This window comes from Protopterus annectens, chromosome 4.part0 (genome assembly GCF_019279795.1).
Source record: "Protopterus annectens isolate FY-2018-M chromosome 4.part0, PAN1.0, whole genome shotgun sequence".
NCBI lineage: Eukaryota > Metazoa > Chordata > Ceratodontiformes > Protopteridae > Protopterus > Protopterus annectens.
In genome coordinates, this window is record NC_056733.1 from 44,271,533 (window position 1) to 44,288,219 (window position 16,687).

The 16,687-nt window shown below is 43.1% G+C and overlaps 1 protein-coding gene across 2 annotated transcripts in view; it reads left to right on the forward strand.

Annotated features, from left to right (window-relative positions):
* RECQL4 (RecQ like helicase 4) overlaps positions 1 to 16,687 on the forward strand; it is a 913,040-nt gene that overhangs the window by 777,193 nt on the left and 119,160 nt on the right. For both annotated transcript variants that reach the window (XM_044068076.1, XM_044068075.1), the window contains exon 23: positions 6,966 to 7,128. In XM_044068076.1, coding sequence (XP_043924011.1) covers positions 6,966 to 7,128 — 163 coding nt within the window. The remainder of the gene's footprint in view (positions 1 to 6,965; positions 7,129 to 16,687) is intronic.

Consider the following 16,687-nt stretch of genomic DNA (forward strand, 5'->3'; position numbering starts at 1 on the left):
CACTTTCTCATAAACTGAGGTAATGCAATCAGTCAACCATTTGACCAGAGTCGCTTTATATACTGATTTGCCTAGTTTTGAATCAGAAAAGGAAGAAAACAATTGTTCAGGTTTTCTCAGATCTTTGCTTCTGTGAAAGCAGAAACGTAACTGTAAACATACAAAAGATGCAACATATATTCTCCTTGTTTGAGAAGAAAGAAGACTGGGAGCTTGCTGACCTGATTAATACTAGATTCCAACGCCACCTTTGGTAAGAAGTAAAGACTGGTCCATAAAGAAACCCTATCCTAGTGAAAAATTAAATAAGGAAGTTTAGAAGACAGTGCTTGAAGTTAGCTGCGGTGGTGGTGCTGCGGTAGCGTTGTTGCCTCACAGTAAGACGCTGTCCGGTCCGATTCTCAGCTAGAGCGTCTTCTGCGTGGAGACATGCGTGAATGGGCGTACCTTCGTTGAAGGTTGTGCGTCAGGGCTGGCAACTCGCCATGTAAAAATCTACTGCCAATCATTAGCGGACCGCAGTTCCGCTGTGGCGACCCCTAACTGGGAAAAGCCGAAAGACACAACAAGCAGACAGTGCTTGAAGTTCAGACACTCTTCTGGCAGAGGTGATAGCAACTAGGAAAATAGTTTTCCAGGTCAAAAACTTCAGATCATACTTAGCCGAGGGTTTAAAGGGAGGTTGTGTCAGAGCCTGAAGAGCAATATTTAAATCCCAAGGAGGAGTAGGACACTTTAGAGGCAGTCTAAGTAGGTAGGTTTCTCTGAGAAAGGCTTTACAAAACTTGGATGAAGCTGAAGTAGAACTATTTACTCCTATATGAAAGTTGGAAATGTCTACTAATTGTACTCTGATAGATGATGCGCTAGCATCATCATTGAAAATTGTAGCTAAATAGTCAAGAACCTTTGAAATTGGTACTGAAAAAGGGTCTAAATTCTTTTTATGGGCCCAAAAAACAAGATTTCCCATTTGCTTTTATATTTTTTTCTAGTGGAAGCTTAATGGGAAGATAACAGAATATGACAGATGGGAGAGGAGAGCCTGGGCTGTCTAGCAATCAACGAAACTGGAGAAAGCATGCAGTCAACGTGAGGCCTGAAACATCCAGATGAGTCAGAACCGTCAAGTGAGACAGAAGGTCTGGGGGTGGGTCCATAATCCAGTAAGGACAGATGTAGAAGATGAGCCCAAAGGAAGGGAAACCAGATCTGACAAGGCCAATAAGGGGCAATGAGGATAACTGTGCTCTTTAATCGAGATGCTTTCTGGAGAAACTTGGGAATGAAGGGTAACAGGAGGTAAACATAAAGGAGACTGGAGGGCCAAGTGTGAAGTAGAGCATCCCTTGGTGACTCCCCCAGTGGGGAGATCAGGAGAAAGAACCTGCTGCACTTCCTGTTGAGGGGAGATGAGAAAAGGTAGCAGCATGGTTGGGCCCCATCGACGAAAACTCATCTCTGCCATATTGATATGAGAGACCACTTGTGAGGCATCAGAGTGGATCTGCTTAATTTATCTACAGTCATATTGAACTTCCCCAGGTTGTGCATTGCTATCAGAAAGCGATTTTAGGAGATGACCCATTTCCATACTGTCATAGCTTCTTGACAAAGAAGGTTAGATCTGTTTCCACCTTGTTTGTTGATGTACCAGACCACCAACATATTGTCCATCTGAATCGCGATAGTCCCAGTTGGGAGAATGTCTTGAGAAGCCTACAATGCTAGGAGGACAGCTCTCATTTCCAGGACAGTTGATATGCATGTTGGCCTCTTCGGGGACCACGTGCCTTCAATTGTCCTTCCCAAGAAGTGCCCCCCCCCATCTGAAAGACATCCATGGTCACTGTGACCTTGGGTTGAGGGAGAAGAAAGAGATGGCCTTCTTGTATTTGATTGGAGTGGATTCATCAGAGTAGATAATTCTTGCAAGCTTGAGTTATTTTGACTGGCCTGGATAAAGGGTGTTGGAGAATATACCACTGAGTTACGAGTGTCCATTGAAGGCTTCTCATATGGAACCTGGCTAGCAGTACAAGGGTGATTGCCGCTGACTTGGATCCCAAAGTTTGGAGTATCAGACAAGCTGGAAAAGAAGAATTCTGAACAATCTTTTTGACCTGGAATTAAATAGCTTGTATCCAAGACAGAGAGAGAGAAGCCAATTGAGTGGCTTTATTAAAATGAGCACTGATGAATTCCAAAGTTTGAGTTGGACTGAGCTGAGATTTGTTGTAGTTAACAGACATTCCCAGACAAGAGCACAGCTGGAGTAAGTAATCCCTTGCTTGAATTAGTTGATGCCTGGGTGGAGCAGTCAGGAGCCAGTCATCCAGATATGGAAAGACTCAGAATCCCAGCAAAGACTCAGAATCCCAGCATTCTCAGGTGAGCTGCTATGACTGCCTTGCACGTGGTGAAAACCCTCATGGCTGTGGAGAGACCAAAGGGCAGCACTTTGAACTGGTAATGACTAGCTCCCAGCCAAAATTGTAGATATCTTCTGGACTGCCTGTTCATTTTTTGACATGATAGTACACATCTTGAAGGTCTGTCATGCACATCCTTGTGCAGAAAGGACAGACTGGACTGAGCTATGACTATCTGGAACTTTGTCTATTGAACCGATTGATTTAATTTGCTGAGATCCAAAATTGGTCTCTAGTCCCCTATCATTTTTGGCACTAAAAAGAATCTTGAAAAAGTTCCGGACTGTCTGATCTGGGGAGAACCACTTGGATGACTCTCTTTTTCTAGCAGCTTTTGTATTTCTAGTGTCACTGCTTCCTTGTGACTAGGTGGAACATTTGGGATTTTCTTCAAAGCTGATGGGCGGGTGGGAAAATGGTATGATATTACCTCTGGATATTATCCTCTAGCAGCTTTTTTATTTATAGTGCCACCGCTTCCTTCTGATTGGGTGGAACATTTGGGATTTTCTTCAGAATTGATGGAGGGGGGTGGGAAAATGGTATGATGTAACCTCTGGATTTTATCCTCTACACCCATGAATCTTTTGTGATATCTAGCCAGGTTGTCTGGTGTAAGAATAGACGGCCCCTGACTGCCTCTGGAGAAGGACGGACAGGCCTTCATTCAGGAGTGCTGATGGTGTCTTTCTGAGAAGGAATAAGTCTTCCATTTAAATCCCCCCGCCCCTGGGGGAACTCTACTCCACGTGTATCTAGAAAGGGATCCTAAGATTTCTTAAACCACATTTTTCTACCACCTTGTGGCTTTCTAGAAAAAAGACTGTTGAGGAGTAGAAAAATGTACACCCACAGCAGAGGTGGTTTTCCTTTCCTGTTTGCACCTAGAGAGAGTGTCTTTCACTTTGGAACCAAACAACAAGCCTCCGTCTAAGGGTGCATTGACGAAAAAAGATTTGAAGGGTTCCACAAAATCGCATCCAGGCATGTCTTCTAATGGAAATTCCTGAACCTGCCACCCATGAGGTACCTTCAGCAGCATGAGAGATCAGCCTCATGGACTAATTCAATATAGAAGGATGGCCAGCTGGGAGGAAATGCTATTCCCTTCCTCGGAAGATATGGACTCAGAGAGAGATTTTGTAAGCTCTTTGATCAAATATCTCTGAAGTCAGGTAAAATGTGCCAAATAATACAGTGACTTGAGAGCGAAGGTCTTTGAAGTATAGACACGTTTCCCAAATGTGTCCTGTGCTTTAGACTCCCTGTTAGGGAAATGGACAGAGGAACTCTCTTCCAATGGTTTGTTTCTCATGGCTGCCACAATAGCCATGGCATCAACAGGTACTCCTTTATGCCAGTGTGGTTACTCTTTATGTGGCACAAGGATCTTGTCTGGTCTCTTAGGTATAGGCTGAACTGTGTCTGGCTCCTTCCATGCCCTCCAAGATACTAAATCTATAAGCTCATTGGCAGGCAGAGTCACTCAGGAGGTAGACGGGCCAACCCTAAAAGCCTCCAGAAACACTGATTCCTCTTGGTAAGGTTTATCTGGGGACCAACCACCCCTTTGTTTTAAGCACTCCAAGATATCGACAAAAGGAAACATCATCACGTGGTGGTCTGGAGGACCCTTCCTCCTCATCAAAATCATTGTCTTCAGTGACAGATTCTTGTAGAGAGGCTAAGTGCCTCCTTTTGCACATTCTAACCTCCTCTGTGGTATACTCTGAGGAGGTGTCCGAAGAGATAACAATACCCTGCTTGGTTGTCTGGAGACTAGTTTGGGCCAGAGGCTCTGGATGCAAAATCGAATGAGACATGGAAATCTGATCTGAAGAGGGCAGGTTTGTCTGAACTCTAGCCATAAAGAATACTGTATCCACTACCATGAAGGCAGAGCACCTGGAGGAGTGGAAACCGATAGATCTGACAAAGCATACTCACGAATTGTCAGCTTCCGCTGTCCCACAGGCAAACCACTCAGAGGGAGTTGAAGCCGAGCTGTCTAACTCTGAAGCTCCGAGGGGAAGAGACATCTCCAACAATTTCTTAGTCGACTTCAACAACTCAGGGAAGGCACCAACTCTTCAGCTCCAAGTCATCCAGCTCAGAGGTACTAGAGGCCGTGCAACTCAAAGAAACCATTGGAGTCGAATACTCCAAAACCTTTGTATCTGGGGAAGACGACCCCAAAGCTTTCAGATCCAATGGCTCAGAAACTGAAAAACGGATCTGAGAAAGAGATATGAAGGTGGTGTGGTTTTGTAGAGGCTGTCTGGATCCAGTGGGGTTGGAGCCGAGAGGACTCCCATTTGAATTTGCATACTGAGGAACTTCCTCATCATCCTACCCACATCATATACTTCAGATAGCCCCCTGGAAGACTGAAGAGGAAGCAGTAGAAGGTGGCCTTGAATGTCATCTAGGAGACTGCTCTAGAAATGGTAAAGGAAGTCTGGATGTGATAGGCTCTGAGATCAAAGCTGGAGAATAGATCCAGTGGGATCTTTTGGGTCTTAACTTCAGATTCGAAACAGTAAGATCAAATTTTCTTGAAATTTTAGCTGGTGGCTCTGTAGATAGAGCTGAAGGCAATCCAGGGATTTCTTGCAAGAATCCTTGGTAACAGAATCACCCTTCTTATCTTGTTTCTTGGGGTTTGAGCCCATCAGCCATACAGGAACATTTAGAAGGAATTAGACCACTAAGTATCAACTTTTTCTTTCTATTAGTGCACAGGAGTTGAAACCTTTGCATATCTCACAATCAATGTCTAGTTGTTTAGGGCCTAGACAATATACACACTCTGTGTGGCCATCCGAACTGGGGATTTTTTGGGCGCACGCAACACATTGCTTGAAGCCAGACAGTTTGTCCGACATACTGAAAAATTAAAGAATTACCAAAGATGGTAAATAGACGTCCTATGAAAGTACAAGAAGTAAAGGAGAAGAACTATTAGCTATGGTATTAACAGTAGTCAAAGAATACGAGGAAAATAAGAACTAATGTATGTAAAAAGGGCTAAAGGGAGGAAAGAGTAATTACTAAAAACTAAAAGGGCAGTTAAAGAAACCTAGCTAAAGTTAAAGAAAGTTAAACTTACTGACTTGTGAAAATTAGCTGAAAAATTTATAACCAAAGCTTTAGAGCTCGCAATCTACATTTGATCGCAGTGGCGGCAAATGAGATCTGAGGTATGTTAGGTTGGTGGGGCATTACCACCAAGTTCTTAAAATATATAGCAAGTGAAAACTAAAAGAACAGGCCTGAAATGGTTTTCCTTAAAATGTATTTTTAGATGTACACAGAAAGGAGTTATCAGATAACTGTGCAAAATGTACATACCTAAATCATAGCTCCCTGTTAAACTGTTGGGACTGCAGTGCTGAGTCCCAAAAAAGACTGAAAATAGAAAAGAAAACAAATAGGAAACGCTTTGAAATGTTGGGATCCACTAAAGTGAGTCCCGAAATATGGAGACTGAATGGACAAAGAAATGGAGTTACATATACTAAGTACAAGATGGCCATTTCTCAAGATATTCCCTTTTTTCTCAGGTATGGAGATCTCAGTTACTTTATATAAAAGCCTCCCCCATTGGAAGATGCAAGGGGGGGGGGCTTGTTTCCCTGCAAAAAAAGTTTAAAAGAGAAAAGTGATGTTCAAGATTAGCTGTTCTCGTACAGTTTCATTCAAATATCACTTTCCTCCTTTTAAAGTTGTTTTTGCTTTTGCATAGGAGACAGGCTGGTCTGCAGTCCCCAGTGTGTGTGTGTGTGTGTGTGTGGGGGGGGGACGACTTATACCATCTCCAAGATCATCATACATCTGGGAAAAGGGAATATTTCCAACAGTTACAATTTCAGAATATGTAATTCTGGGTTTTCAGTTATTTAACCCCTATGTTCTGGGACTCTGCACTGCGAAACTTGGCAATTCAAATCATTATCTTAAATCACTTTAAAGTTAGTTGCATGAACCCCAGACTATGAACTGTCAACCATTACCAAATCTAGATATCTAAATTGTAAAGCAACACATTCTTAATACTTTGATATTACCAAACTTTGGATGCAAACAAACTTTTTTTTTTTTTTGTTAAAATAAGGTAAGAACAAAGATGCCTTTCCTGAAGCTGAAGGTAACGTTTCTACTAACTGTGACATTTTTATTCAGCAGAGCAACAGAATATTGTTCTATGGTGAAGACGTTTAAAAGTTTTAAAATTATTTGTCTTGAAATATTTACGATAAAATATTCTTAGAGTAAGAAAAGTCTCTTATGGTAGCCACTATAGTTTCACTGGACATGAGAGTATTAATAATTTATTTTTCTTTAATTGTCATTTGATTTAATAGTATGTCTGCATAACATGTGACCTTAAATGTAAGTTGACAGGTCCCAGGTAATTAAGAATATCAAAAGTTACAGCTTCCATGTGATATACTGTATGTATGTTTAAAGTGCTGTATCTGCTTATATGTGCATGTATAGTTGACCAAAGCTCACTATTTAAACTCTATACAGTGTGGCTTTCCGAAACTGCAGCCTGTGTTCAGATGATGTGGATATGCACAGAAGCTCCCAACTCAAAGACCTGCTCCAAGAATATTTTGAGAAAAAGGCTGAGGTGGAGAGAGACTTAAGTGATGAAGAGGATCAAGGAGAGGAAAGTCTTAGCAAAGTGAAGGTGAGCTTTCATAGTATATTTAAAGTTGTTTGTATTGTGCAGACATAGGATCCAGAAACAAAGGAAATTAGGGTGGACTAAAAGCATCCATTTCAAGGTACAGTATTAATAATGAAAGAACTTAATAGCTATGGGTATATTCAATATAGACATAAAATTGGGAACTGAACAATATGTTTTTGTATGCTGTATTCTGAAAAAAAATGTAACGGGTTTGTCATTCCCTCCTTTATCCACCACTTCACTGGATGTTACTGGTTATGACAGAAAACAAAACTCATATTGTAATTTACCTCAGTATCACTTGTTTTTTTTGGTCTGGGTTAGGAAACAAGAGCTATTTTGTTGAAAGCAAGAGTGTGTTGTGGCTGTTCAGGTGTGCAGCTGGACAGAGTAAAACAAAAACATCATGACTGAAGTCAGAGAGCAGAAAACTTACCCCAGTGTAAGTGCATATATGTAACATAGCATCCTTTAAGGTGATTAAGCTTTTCTACTATATGACATTTGCCTCGCATACAGCATTTTTCTTAACATCCTCAAAGATCATTTTGTTTCTCACCAATTTTCACATTTTTTTTAATAATCCTTCTGCTCTGAGTTTATCAGTGATTGCAGTACTGAACCAGCAATTTATTCTCTATCATGCACCTGCAAATTATTTTAAGCAGTCAGGAGTATTAAAAAATCGAAGGTCAGTTTGCAGGACTATGTCACTGACCGTAGTAGTAGTAGTAGTAGAGAGGAAAGCAGTATTTCAGTGCACTTCAGAAGGGCACATGCAAGTGATATTCATGTGCTAAAATAAGTTTACAAATGGTTAATGCTGGAAGGTAGGAATCGATTAAACTTAAAAAAGTTTGCATGTGTAAACTGAAATTTGAATGCACTAAGATCATTAGCATTAAAGAGCAAAATTCAGTAGGGTGGTGATATTTGATTTACTTTTTTAATTGCTTAAGTTAATTGATTGTGGTTTGCTGCAGAATACTATTTTTGTATTGTAATTTTAGTCTGCATTAAAGACTGATAGCCGAAGTGCTAAAACTATGCACTTTAAATAAGAAGTTTTCTAATATGAAGTCACTCATTTGTCATGTTCAGTATTCTGAATTTGTTCCCTGCTTACCTAATTCTTCAGCCAGGTTAGTTGTCTTTTCGTTAAAGAATTCCTTATACTGCTTCAGTGCATAATCCCTTTCCTTTTTTTTAAATACATCCCCACAACTATTTCACGGTATTTAGTGCTTTGCATTCTTTCGTATTTGTCACTGTGCATCTAAGGAAATTGAAGTTGATGCTGCTTTAATCCTAGATTGCTTTCAGTGGCAGATTATAATAGAGGTGAAATGGTGGTCACCCAGAGCCTACTTGAAGGTGCCCATGGCTGGCTAACAAAACCATCGCACCCGTAGTGTGACCATCTCTCTCTCTCTTTTCCAGCACTGTTCTGAACAGGAAATTCTCACTCTTGTTTTTCCAGCATGCACAGACTGTTCCACCCCCACACCAGTACAGGAAGTACCATCAGCCATTGCCATCATTCTACACAGTACAAGAAATACCATCAGTATCACACAGGAAAATGGCTGCTTTGAATCGCTTCTTGCTGACACTCTACTTGCAGCATTGCAGAGATTTGCTATTGAATAAAGAGTGAATGGCTGAATAGCTGTTTGCTGCTGCAGAATGGAAGTACTGATTGCAGCAGCACGACTGAATCTGTGCTACCAAATGCGGTTTGCAGCTGATGAAAGCACAATGTCTTGGGTATAGCGTGTGTGTGTGTGTGTGTGTGTGTGTGTGTGTGTGTGTGTGTGTGTGTGTGTGCGCAAAATGCCCCAGTTATTTGCTTTGTAGTTAGAAGAAATGCCCCAGTTAGAGCACACTGTCTGATTAAGTGACTTGCTCAGTCACACAGTAGCAAATGTTGGTAGAAAGAATCAAACCCTGCACCCATGACTACATGAAGGAGCTTATTAAGAACTTTAAGCCTTAACCACCTGCAGTAACTACCAGCCATCCAATCATTTCATTGAATGTTAAAGGTTACTGAGCAGTCAGTCTACAATGTCAGTCAGAGCGATATTAATGCACTACTTCCTGCGATCAAATGTACAGGGTTTGAAACCTTTAACCTCCTTTTGCCTACTTTCAGATTTTGAGCAAGCTGAAATTGATGGTCACATCCATGTGTACCTGTATAAATATTTGATCTGGAGTTGTCTTCATTTGCTGTTCAACCTGTGGGTTTTGGATCCATCCTCTGATCTGACTCGGCCGTATACTCCAGCCTTGGAGCCAAAAACTGAGCTGCTCCTCTCCTACCTACAATGCCCCACTCACCCTCCACCCCTCAGATCTCATTTGCCACTTGTCTGAACAGCCACGGGGTCCATCTCTGAGCTTCCTCCAGGGAATACTCAGTGCTCGTTTCAGTGTGTGGGTGTATTTTTCCTTTATTACTATCCCTTTTTCCAATTCCTGCCTGTCTTTTGTTAGTTTAAAAGTTCAAAGTAAAGTTAAAAATCTATGGATTGTTTTTTGAAAGTAGAAGTGTAGGGTCTGTCTTTCCATTCCGTCTTATCTGCAGTCTGTTTGTTGTGGTAGTTAGTGTCCTGCTGTGGCAGATTCCAAGCCAGGAAGTTTCAAGAAGGGCACAGAGTGTGGGCATAAGATTCCACCTACTGATGCCCAAACTCTATGCGTAGCTTGTCTAGGGGTGATCCATTTAGATTCCGGAGGAATAAGTTAATCCTGAAGGGTCTTCTCCCTACTTCAACTGTTTCTACTTCAGGGGCTCAAACCACCTCCAAAAAAGCTAGCGATAAGGGCAAGGAAAAGCACAAGCCTGGGAAGCGGTCTCCTGACAGAGCTTCAGCTCCTGCTGCTAACCTCCCGCCAAAAGTCACCCATGTACTTCAGCTTCTTCAACTTGGCTCTGATCTCCGTGTTTTTCTGCGGAAACAACGAGCCTTCTTCCGAAGTCTCCTCTATTGGTGTCGCTCAGGCACCACTCCAGGCCGTGGTCGACAGCTTCTTCTGCCAGGTCCTCCCAGAGTCTTTCGGAGTTCGAGATGGACAGGTTGATGAGGACATTTCTGAAGGCGCAAATTCAGTTGGGAGTTTTTCCAGTTCCATATATAAAAGGTGGCAAAAGCCGTGAGTGCACAGCCTACCTTCATGCCTATTTCTCCTTCTCTGATCCGATCTTTGGCTTCTGAACCCTTGGGTCCAAGGATCCTGAGTTTCGAGAAGTTGGCAATAACTACATGTACTTCAACTCCAGCCGTCACCCTGAGTAGTTCGGCCCCGATTTCTTTGGGCAAGACTGACTCTCGGAGTCATATCTTCGGTGTTGGTTCCGAGGGTTTGGCTTCAGCTACCAGGCTTTCGGAGCTGTCCCTCCCCCTTGGCTCTCGACAGTTTGGCTCCGACGTCACTGGCTTTGGCTCTGATGGAGTTGCCATCAGAGTATCGTGTGCCTTCTGTTTTTGAAGTAGTGGAGAGGGTTCTCTTGGCCCCTATGAGAGTCTCGACTCTCTCTCCCCCGGATCTGAACCACCTTCCTTCTGAGTTGACTGCTCTAGGTCCCTCTCTCCTGTTTCCTTCAGGACATCTTGTTCCAAGAAGCTTTCAAGTGGCTTCTCTTCAGGAGCAACTCGAGTCTCCCGACACCTCCCCGGAGCATCCCCCAAGGAGGTGTACCAGAAGCACACATGCAAATGGAGGCACTTTGATTCCCCACTGGAATCCCGGACTGAAGACATGGACTTAGATGAAGGGGAAGGGTCCCCCAGATACCCATCTGAGGGGTATCTCTTTTGGGCACATCATGGAGATTCTTCGGCAAAAAGGTGGGTGGTCCGTCCACAAACCCAACTCTGTGTCCATGTTTCTGGAAGTTTTTGGAACAGGTCCATCTACATCCTGGGTTTCCTCCACTGCAGACCCCCTGATTGACCTGATACAAAACAGGACTTGGAAGGAACCAGACACGATAGAGCCCATACCAAAATGCCCGGATAAGATACTTAACAGTCTCCTCCCCCAGACAGGCTGTACAGGACTAAGGGTGTTCCAGTCACTGTAATGATGGTGGCAGTAGCCACAAAGAAAGAAAGAGCTGGTCCAGGAGAGCTTTTTGGTTCTTCCCCCGGACAGGGAGTCTGGGGCAATGGACAGATTCGGTAAGTGGGTCTACTCTTCAGTGACCTTTTCTCTGTGCGCACTGAATTATCTGGCACACGCGATCAGACTTCAGAGATACCTCACTAAAGAAATCTCTGATTCTGCCCCGGGTTCCATGTCTGAAGAGTACAAGTAGATCTTCTTCTCCAGAATGGCCACCCTCCGTTGCATCTCCAACACATACAAGAGGTTACTTTTGCATGCAGCAGAGGGTACCTCATGTTTGGTGTTGCCATTGGGTGTCATGCCTAGATGAGGGTATGTGAATTCTTGGAATCCTTCAAGCCATCCTTTATCACCGCGCCCTTTGACAGGTTATGTCTTTTTGGTCCCACAGTTAGAGAGACACTCTGCCAGTGCAAGAAAGATGGAAATACGTCTGCCATCAGAATATGCTTTCCTACCCCATAACAGTCCTATTCCAGGAATAAGCATTGCGGTAAAAAGCTATGGTTTTGAAATTCTTGAGGTGCTTTCCAGGACTCGCAAGGAGACTTTTCCTCCAGAAACAAAGGGGAAATTATTCCAGTGGCAAACACCACCTCAGCTGCAGGGGAGTGTCTGAGAAATTAGGCGTTTTGAGATACGTTCTCGGACAGGCCCTTTCAGCAGTCCTGAAGGATTGCCTGACTGCTATACTTTAGAGGCAGTCGGGGACATCTTTCCTTACACCCAACAGCCTGGGAAGCCATCACTGCCGATCATTGAGTGTTGAAGATAACATCCAGAGATTACACCATCCCGATCTTCAAATCTCCAAGTCTGACTTAAAAACCTCCCTGTTGGTGCCACCCAGTCAAATGAGCCAGCAGCCCTGTAAATCGCGAAGCTGTTGGAAAAGAGTCATCCAATCCATCCCCCAAGACCAGTTTGGGTCAGATATCTAGTCAAGATTCTTTTTGGTGCCAAGGAAAACGGGGGACTTCAGACCAATTCTGGACCCGAATGGTCACAATACAGTCCATTCTGCCCTTTCTGCAGAAGGACAAGTCGATATGCTCAGTAGACCTTCAAGATGCATGTTACCACATCAAGATGGACAGATGTTCCAGAAGGTTCATCCACTTCCAGCTGGGAGCCAATCGCTTTCAGTTCAGGGTACTTCCCTTTGGTCTCACCAACAGCCCCCATGGTGTTTACCAAAGTGATGACAGTAGTTGCAGCTTACCCGAGACTGCTCAGATTCAAGGTTTCCTTATTAGGATGATTGGCTCTTCACTTCTCCCACCAAGTATCAACTTCTGCAAGCCAGGGATTGTTGCCTTCACTTAGCATCGTCCTTGGCAATAACCATCAGTCTTTCAAAGTCCAAAATTGATCCGGTCCAGATCATCGATTTTATATGGGCTTGATTGGATGCAACACAATACATGGCCTTCCTTCATCTGGACATAATTTAGTCCCTTCAGCTGCACATAATTCAGATTCTTTCCAGTCATCCTCCCCCCGCCTTTCTCATTCTCAGAGCATAGAGGTCGATGGCAGCTACCATAACTCTTCTACTGATGGTTCACCTTCACATGAGAGCACTGCAGTGGACCCTAGCGGTGTAATGCTCCTTTCTCGAACTGTCCATGGACTATCCATTAAAACTCTCTTGAGTCTGCAAGAAGTCTCTCCTGTGGTGGCTTCCATCTCAGGATCTATACTTAAGACATCCATTCATTCCCTCTCCTCCCAAGGCCACAGTGACCAAGGCCACAGTGACCATGGACATCTCCCAGCTCGGGTGGGGGGTGCATTGGCTGGGTCGGATGGTCCAAGGCACCTGGTCCCCCTAGAGACCAATTTGCATATAAATGCCTGGAGATGAGGGCAGTCCTTTTACCATTGCAGGCTCCTCATGCCTCTCTTCACACGAGGACAGTTGCCATCCAGACCGACAACATGTCAGTGGTCTGGTACATGAACAAGCAGGGAGGAACTAAGTCTTAGCCCCTGTGTCGAGAAGCCATGAGAATGTGAGGGTGGGTGATCTTTTCCAACTGCTTTCTAGTAGCAATGCACATTCTGGAGAAGTCAAACATCCTAGTAGACAAGCTTAGCAGAACTATTCTGATGCCTCACTAGTGGTCTCTCAACCCTTCAGTGACAAGCATGACCTTTTTAGAAATGGGATCAACCTTGCTGCGATCTGTTCGCCTCTTCTTCCAACGCCAAGTGCAGTGAGTATTTTTCCCTGATCCTCCCTCCGGGGGATTCTCCCAGAGACACTCTGATCCATGTCCCCCCCCCCCCCTCCGGTCTCCTTTTTGCTTATCTTCCCCTGATATCCAAATTCCTCCAGAAAGCTCAGAGGTTGAGGTGCAGTCATCCTCATTGCCCCATTCTGGCCTCAATACGTTTGGTTCCCCTCCTTGTGTGTCCTCCTTGTACTCGCAGTCCCATCCGTGATCTTCTGTCCCGCCCTTCATACAATCAACATCCAAATCTTCTGATGGCTAGAACTCCCAGACTATCCTCTCCTGTTCAGAAGATTTTGATTGTAGCTCATAAGGCCTCTACCAGAAAAATTTACTCCAGCAAATGGAAGAGATTTTCTATTTGGGCACAATAGCATTGGTTAGATCCTTTCACGGCTCCTGTTCAAGCTATTCTGGATTTCATGTCTCACATCTTTAACAGTGGAGCTAGTTTTTCTACAGTCAAGATGCAGTTGGCAGCCATCTTGAATTTCCATATTGGTGAAGACTGTAAATCTTTGGCATCCATGAAAATATGTAAGGCTTTTTTGAGGGGCACCTTTCTACTCTGGCCTCTGGTCAAAGATTCTACACCCCCTTGGGACCTCACTTTGTTGTTACAAGCCCTGGTTTCTGTCCTCTTTGAACCAGTTGCCACAGTTGATTTACAGTTTTTATCTTGGAAGACGGCCTTCTTAGTGGCTATCACCTTTGCTAAGAGGGTTTCAGAACTTCAAGCCTTATCCTCCTTATCTTGTCTTCCACAAGGACGAGTGACTTTTTTGTGCTTATTCTTCCTTTATGCCCAAGGTTGCTTCAGAGGTCAACATCAACCAAGTTGTTAATCTCCCAGTCTTCTTCCCTAATTTCCAAAACAATGGAGAAAACAAGCTTCATTTACTTGATGTCCACAGATAGCTACGTTTTTGCTTGGATATGACAAAAAAAAAATCTGAAAATCGGACCAACTTTTTGTTTCCTTTGCTAGCTGCAGATTAGGAAGACCACTAAAGTGACTTTAGCTAATTGGAGAGCAAAGTGTATTGCATTGGCGTATTCTAATAAAGGAATTATTGTACCAAATCCTGGGAGGACTTAGCAGAGGTACACTCAGATCTGTCCCACTACTATATCATTCGAGTTCTTGATGTATTCGTCTGTATGATGTGGCTGACGCTTGGTTGTGTTAGATATTGGCTTTTTTCTCATCAGCAGCAAACTCGATCTGAGGGGTGGACAGAGAGTGGGGCATTATGGGTAGGAGAGGAGGAACTCTGTTTTTGGCTCCAAGGCTGGAGTATATAGCTGAGTCAGATCTGGGGATGGATTCAAAACCCACAGGTTAAAGACAAATGGAGCAGCAACTCAGATGGAATATTAGGGTAAGAACATAACTTTTTTTCTTGCATCCCAGTATTCCACTTGTAACTTACAAATTAATGTCGTGGGTTAATGCTACTGTTCCCTTTGTCAAGGGTGTGGTGTTTGAACCCTTGTCCTATCTTTTTATTGTAGTGTGATACTTGGCACGGTGTGTTAAGGCTAAGAGTTTTTGTGGTACAGGGTTTGATTCCCTCTGCCCTCATTTAATTACTGTATTACCTTCAGCAAGTCACTTAACCAGATAGTGCTTTGGGGCAACTAGAAATGTGGGCAGGGCTAGTCAGTGGACCCATGGACTGCAAGCCTAGTAACTACTTATGAACCAGAGTAATTATGGTATAAAGGAAAGAAATTGACTGTAATAAACAGGAACATTATCATATGATCCTTGCTTTCTTTGTGTTGGCTGTGTGTTTATTGTTTAGCTCTGAATACATTGGGCAGCAGGAAGTCTATGAGTCTAAAGTTAATATTTTAACTATGAAGTCTTTTTTTTTGCAGGCACACAGGTGTGGAATGCACTATGTTTGGGGTACGATAGTTGTCTAGTACGTGGTACAGCTGAGTAAGGCTATGAGCAGTTAAACAGCTGTTCCCTGCAGTACAGGATTTGATTTCCTCAGCCTACATTTGTCTTCTGTGTGATTCTGACCACATTGCTTCACCAGACAGTACTCCTGGGCTTCCCCTGAAAAGGGACACGCATCCAGTGGGATCTCCCAGCCTGTTGGCAAATACATTATACATATGTCTTTTGAATTCCTGCACCTTTCACATAACTGCTAATTAGTGCTTCACTATATTCTGATGTTGAATTCCAGTGCATTTCTTTTAGTTCATTGGATTGCCAGATGAGTTTTCACTAAATGTGAGCTTCAAGAGAAGTTTAGTGTCTTTGTGTCAAGTCTGTTTTCAATGCGAGTGCTTTGATTTGTTTAGGAAATGGTTATCACTGTTTTTGCAATTTGAAATAAAAATTTTAAATGAAATCCAAATCTTTGTGATAATTTTAGAAGCAAAGAGGAAAGCAGTATGCACACTGACAGGTTTGAACAGTGTTTTATGATAATTGGGGAGAGCGAGAGAGACAAGTAATGGGTATAGCTGCTAGGGCCTGGTTTTTTTTTTTTTTTTACTCTGCATAGGGCCCCATTTGACCACAGTCTGGCTGTGTAGACTTTGGAGGTGAACGCTGAAGCAATATGACTTTTATCAGCCGTTCAGGTAGGTCAGAGTGATGTCAGAAGGGATGGCTATTCTTGATGACAGGGAAGACATAAGGAGGGCAAACATTAGATGTAGATGTCCTGCAAGCATGTCAGCCCCACCCCCAAAAAAGTATGCTGTAATGCAGTACTATATCTGATTTTTGCTTGACTTGTAGGTTGTTGAACAAAAGCTTCTGCAGCATCTGTATTATATGTAATTGTTTTGCATTATTAGTTGCATTAAAGAATGAATTCGTTAATAGTTTTTGATTGTATAATATAGCCTAAACATGTTGCATTTTAGTATTATATTTTTACATATCTTCTTTGTAGCCTCTAGCAGCTGCACAGGGGTTAGCAATTGTCAGGTCAGTTAGTCTGCATTATTTGAAGTGATGATAAAAGTCTTTTGATCTTCAGCATTGATTATGCAGTCATTGATGCAGTCTTCTGTACAAGATTGGATTGTAAAGGATTTCTGCATCTGTTACTCTGTCTGGCAGTTATCTGAGAGGACTAAAGCTCTGACTTGTTAATGAGCTGCTTCATGTGCCAAGGGTGCATGCCTGCATCTTCCCACCTTCATTTACCTAC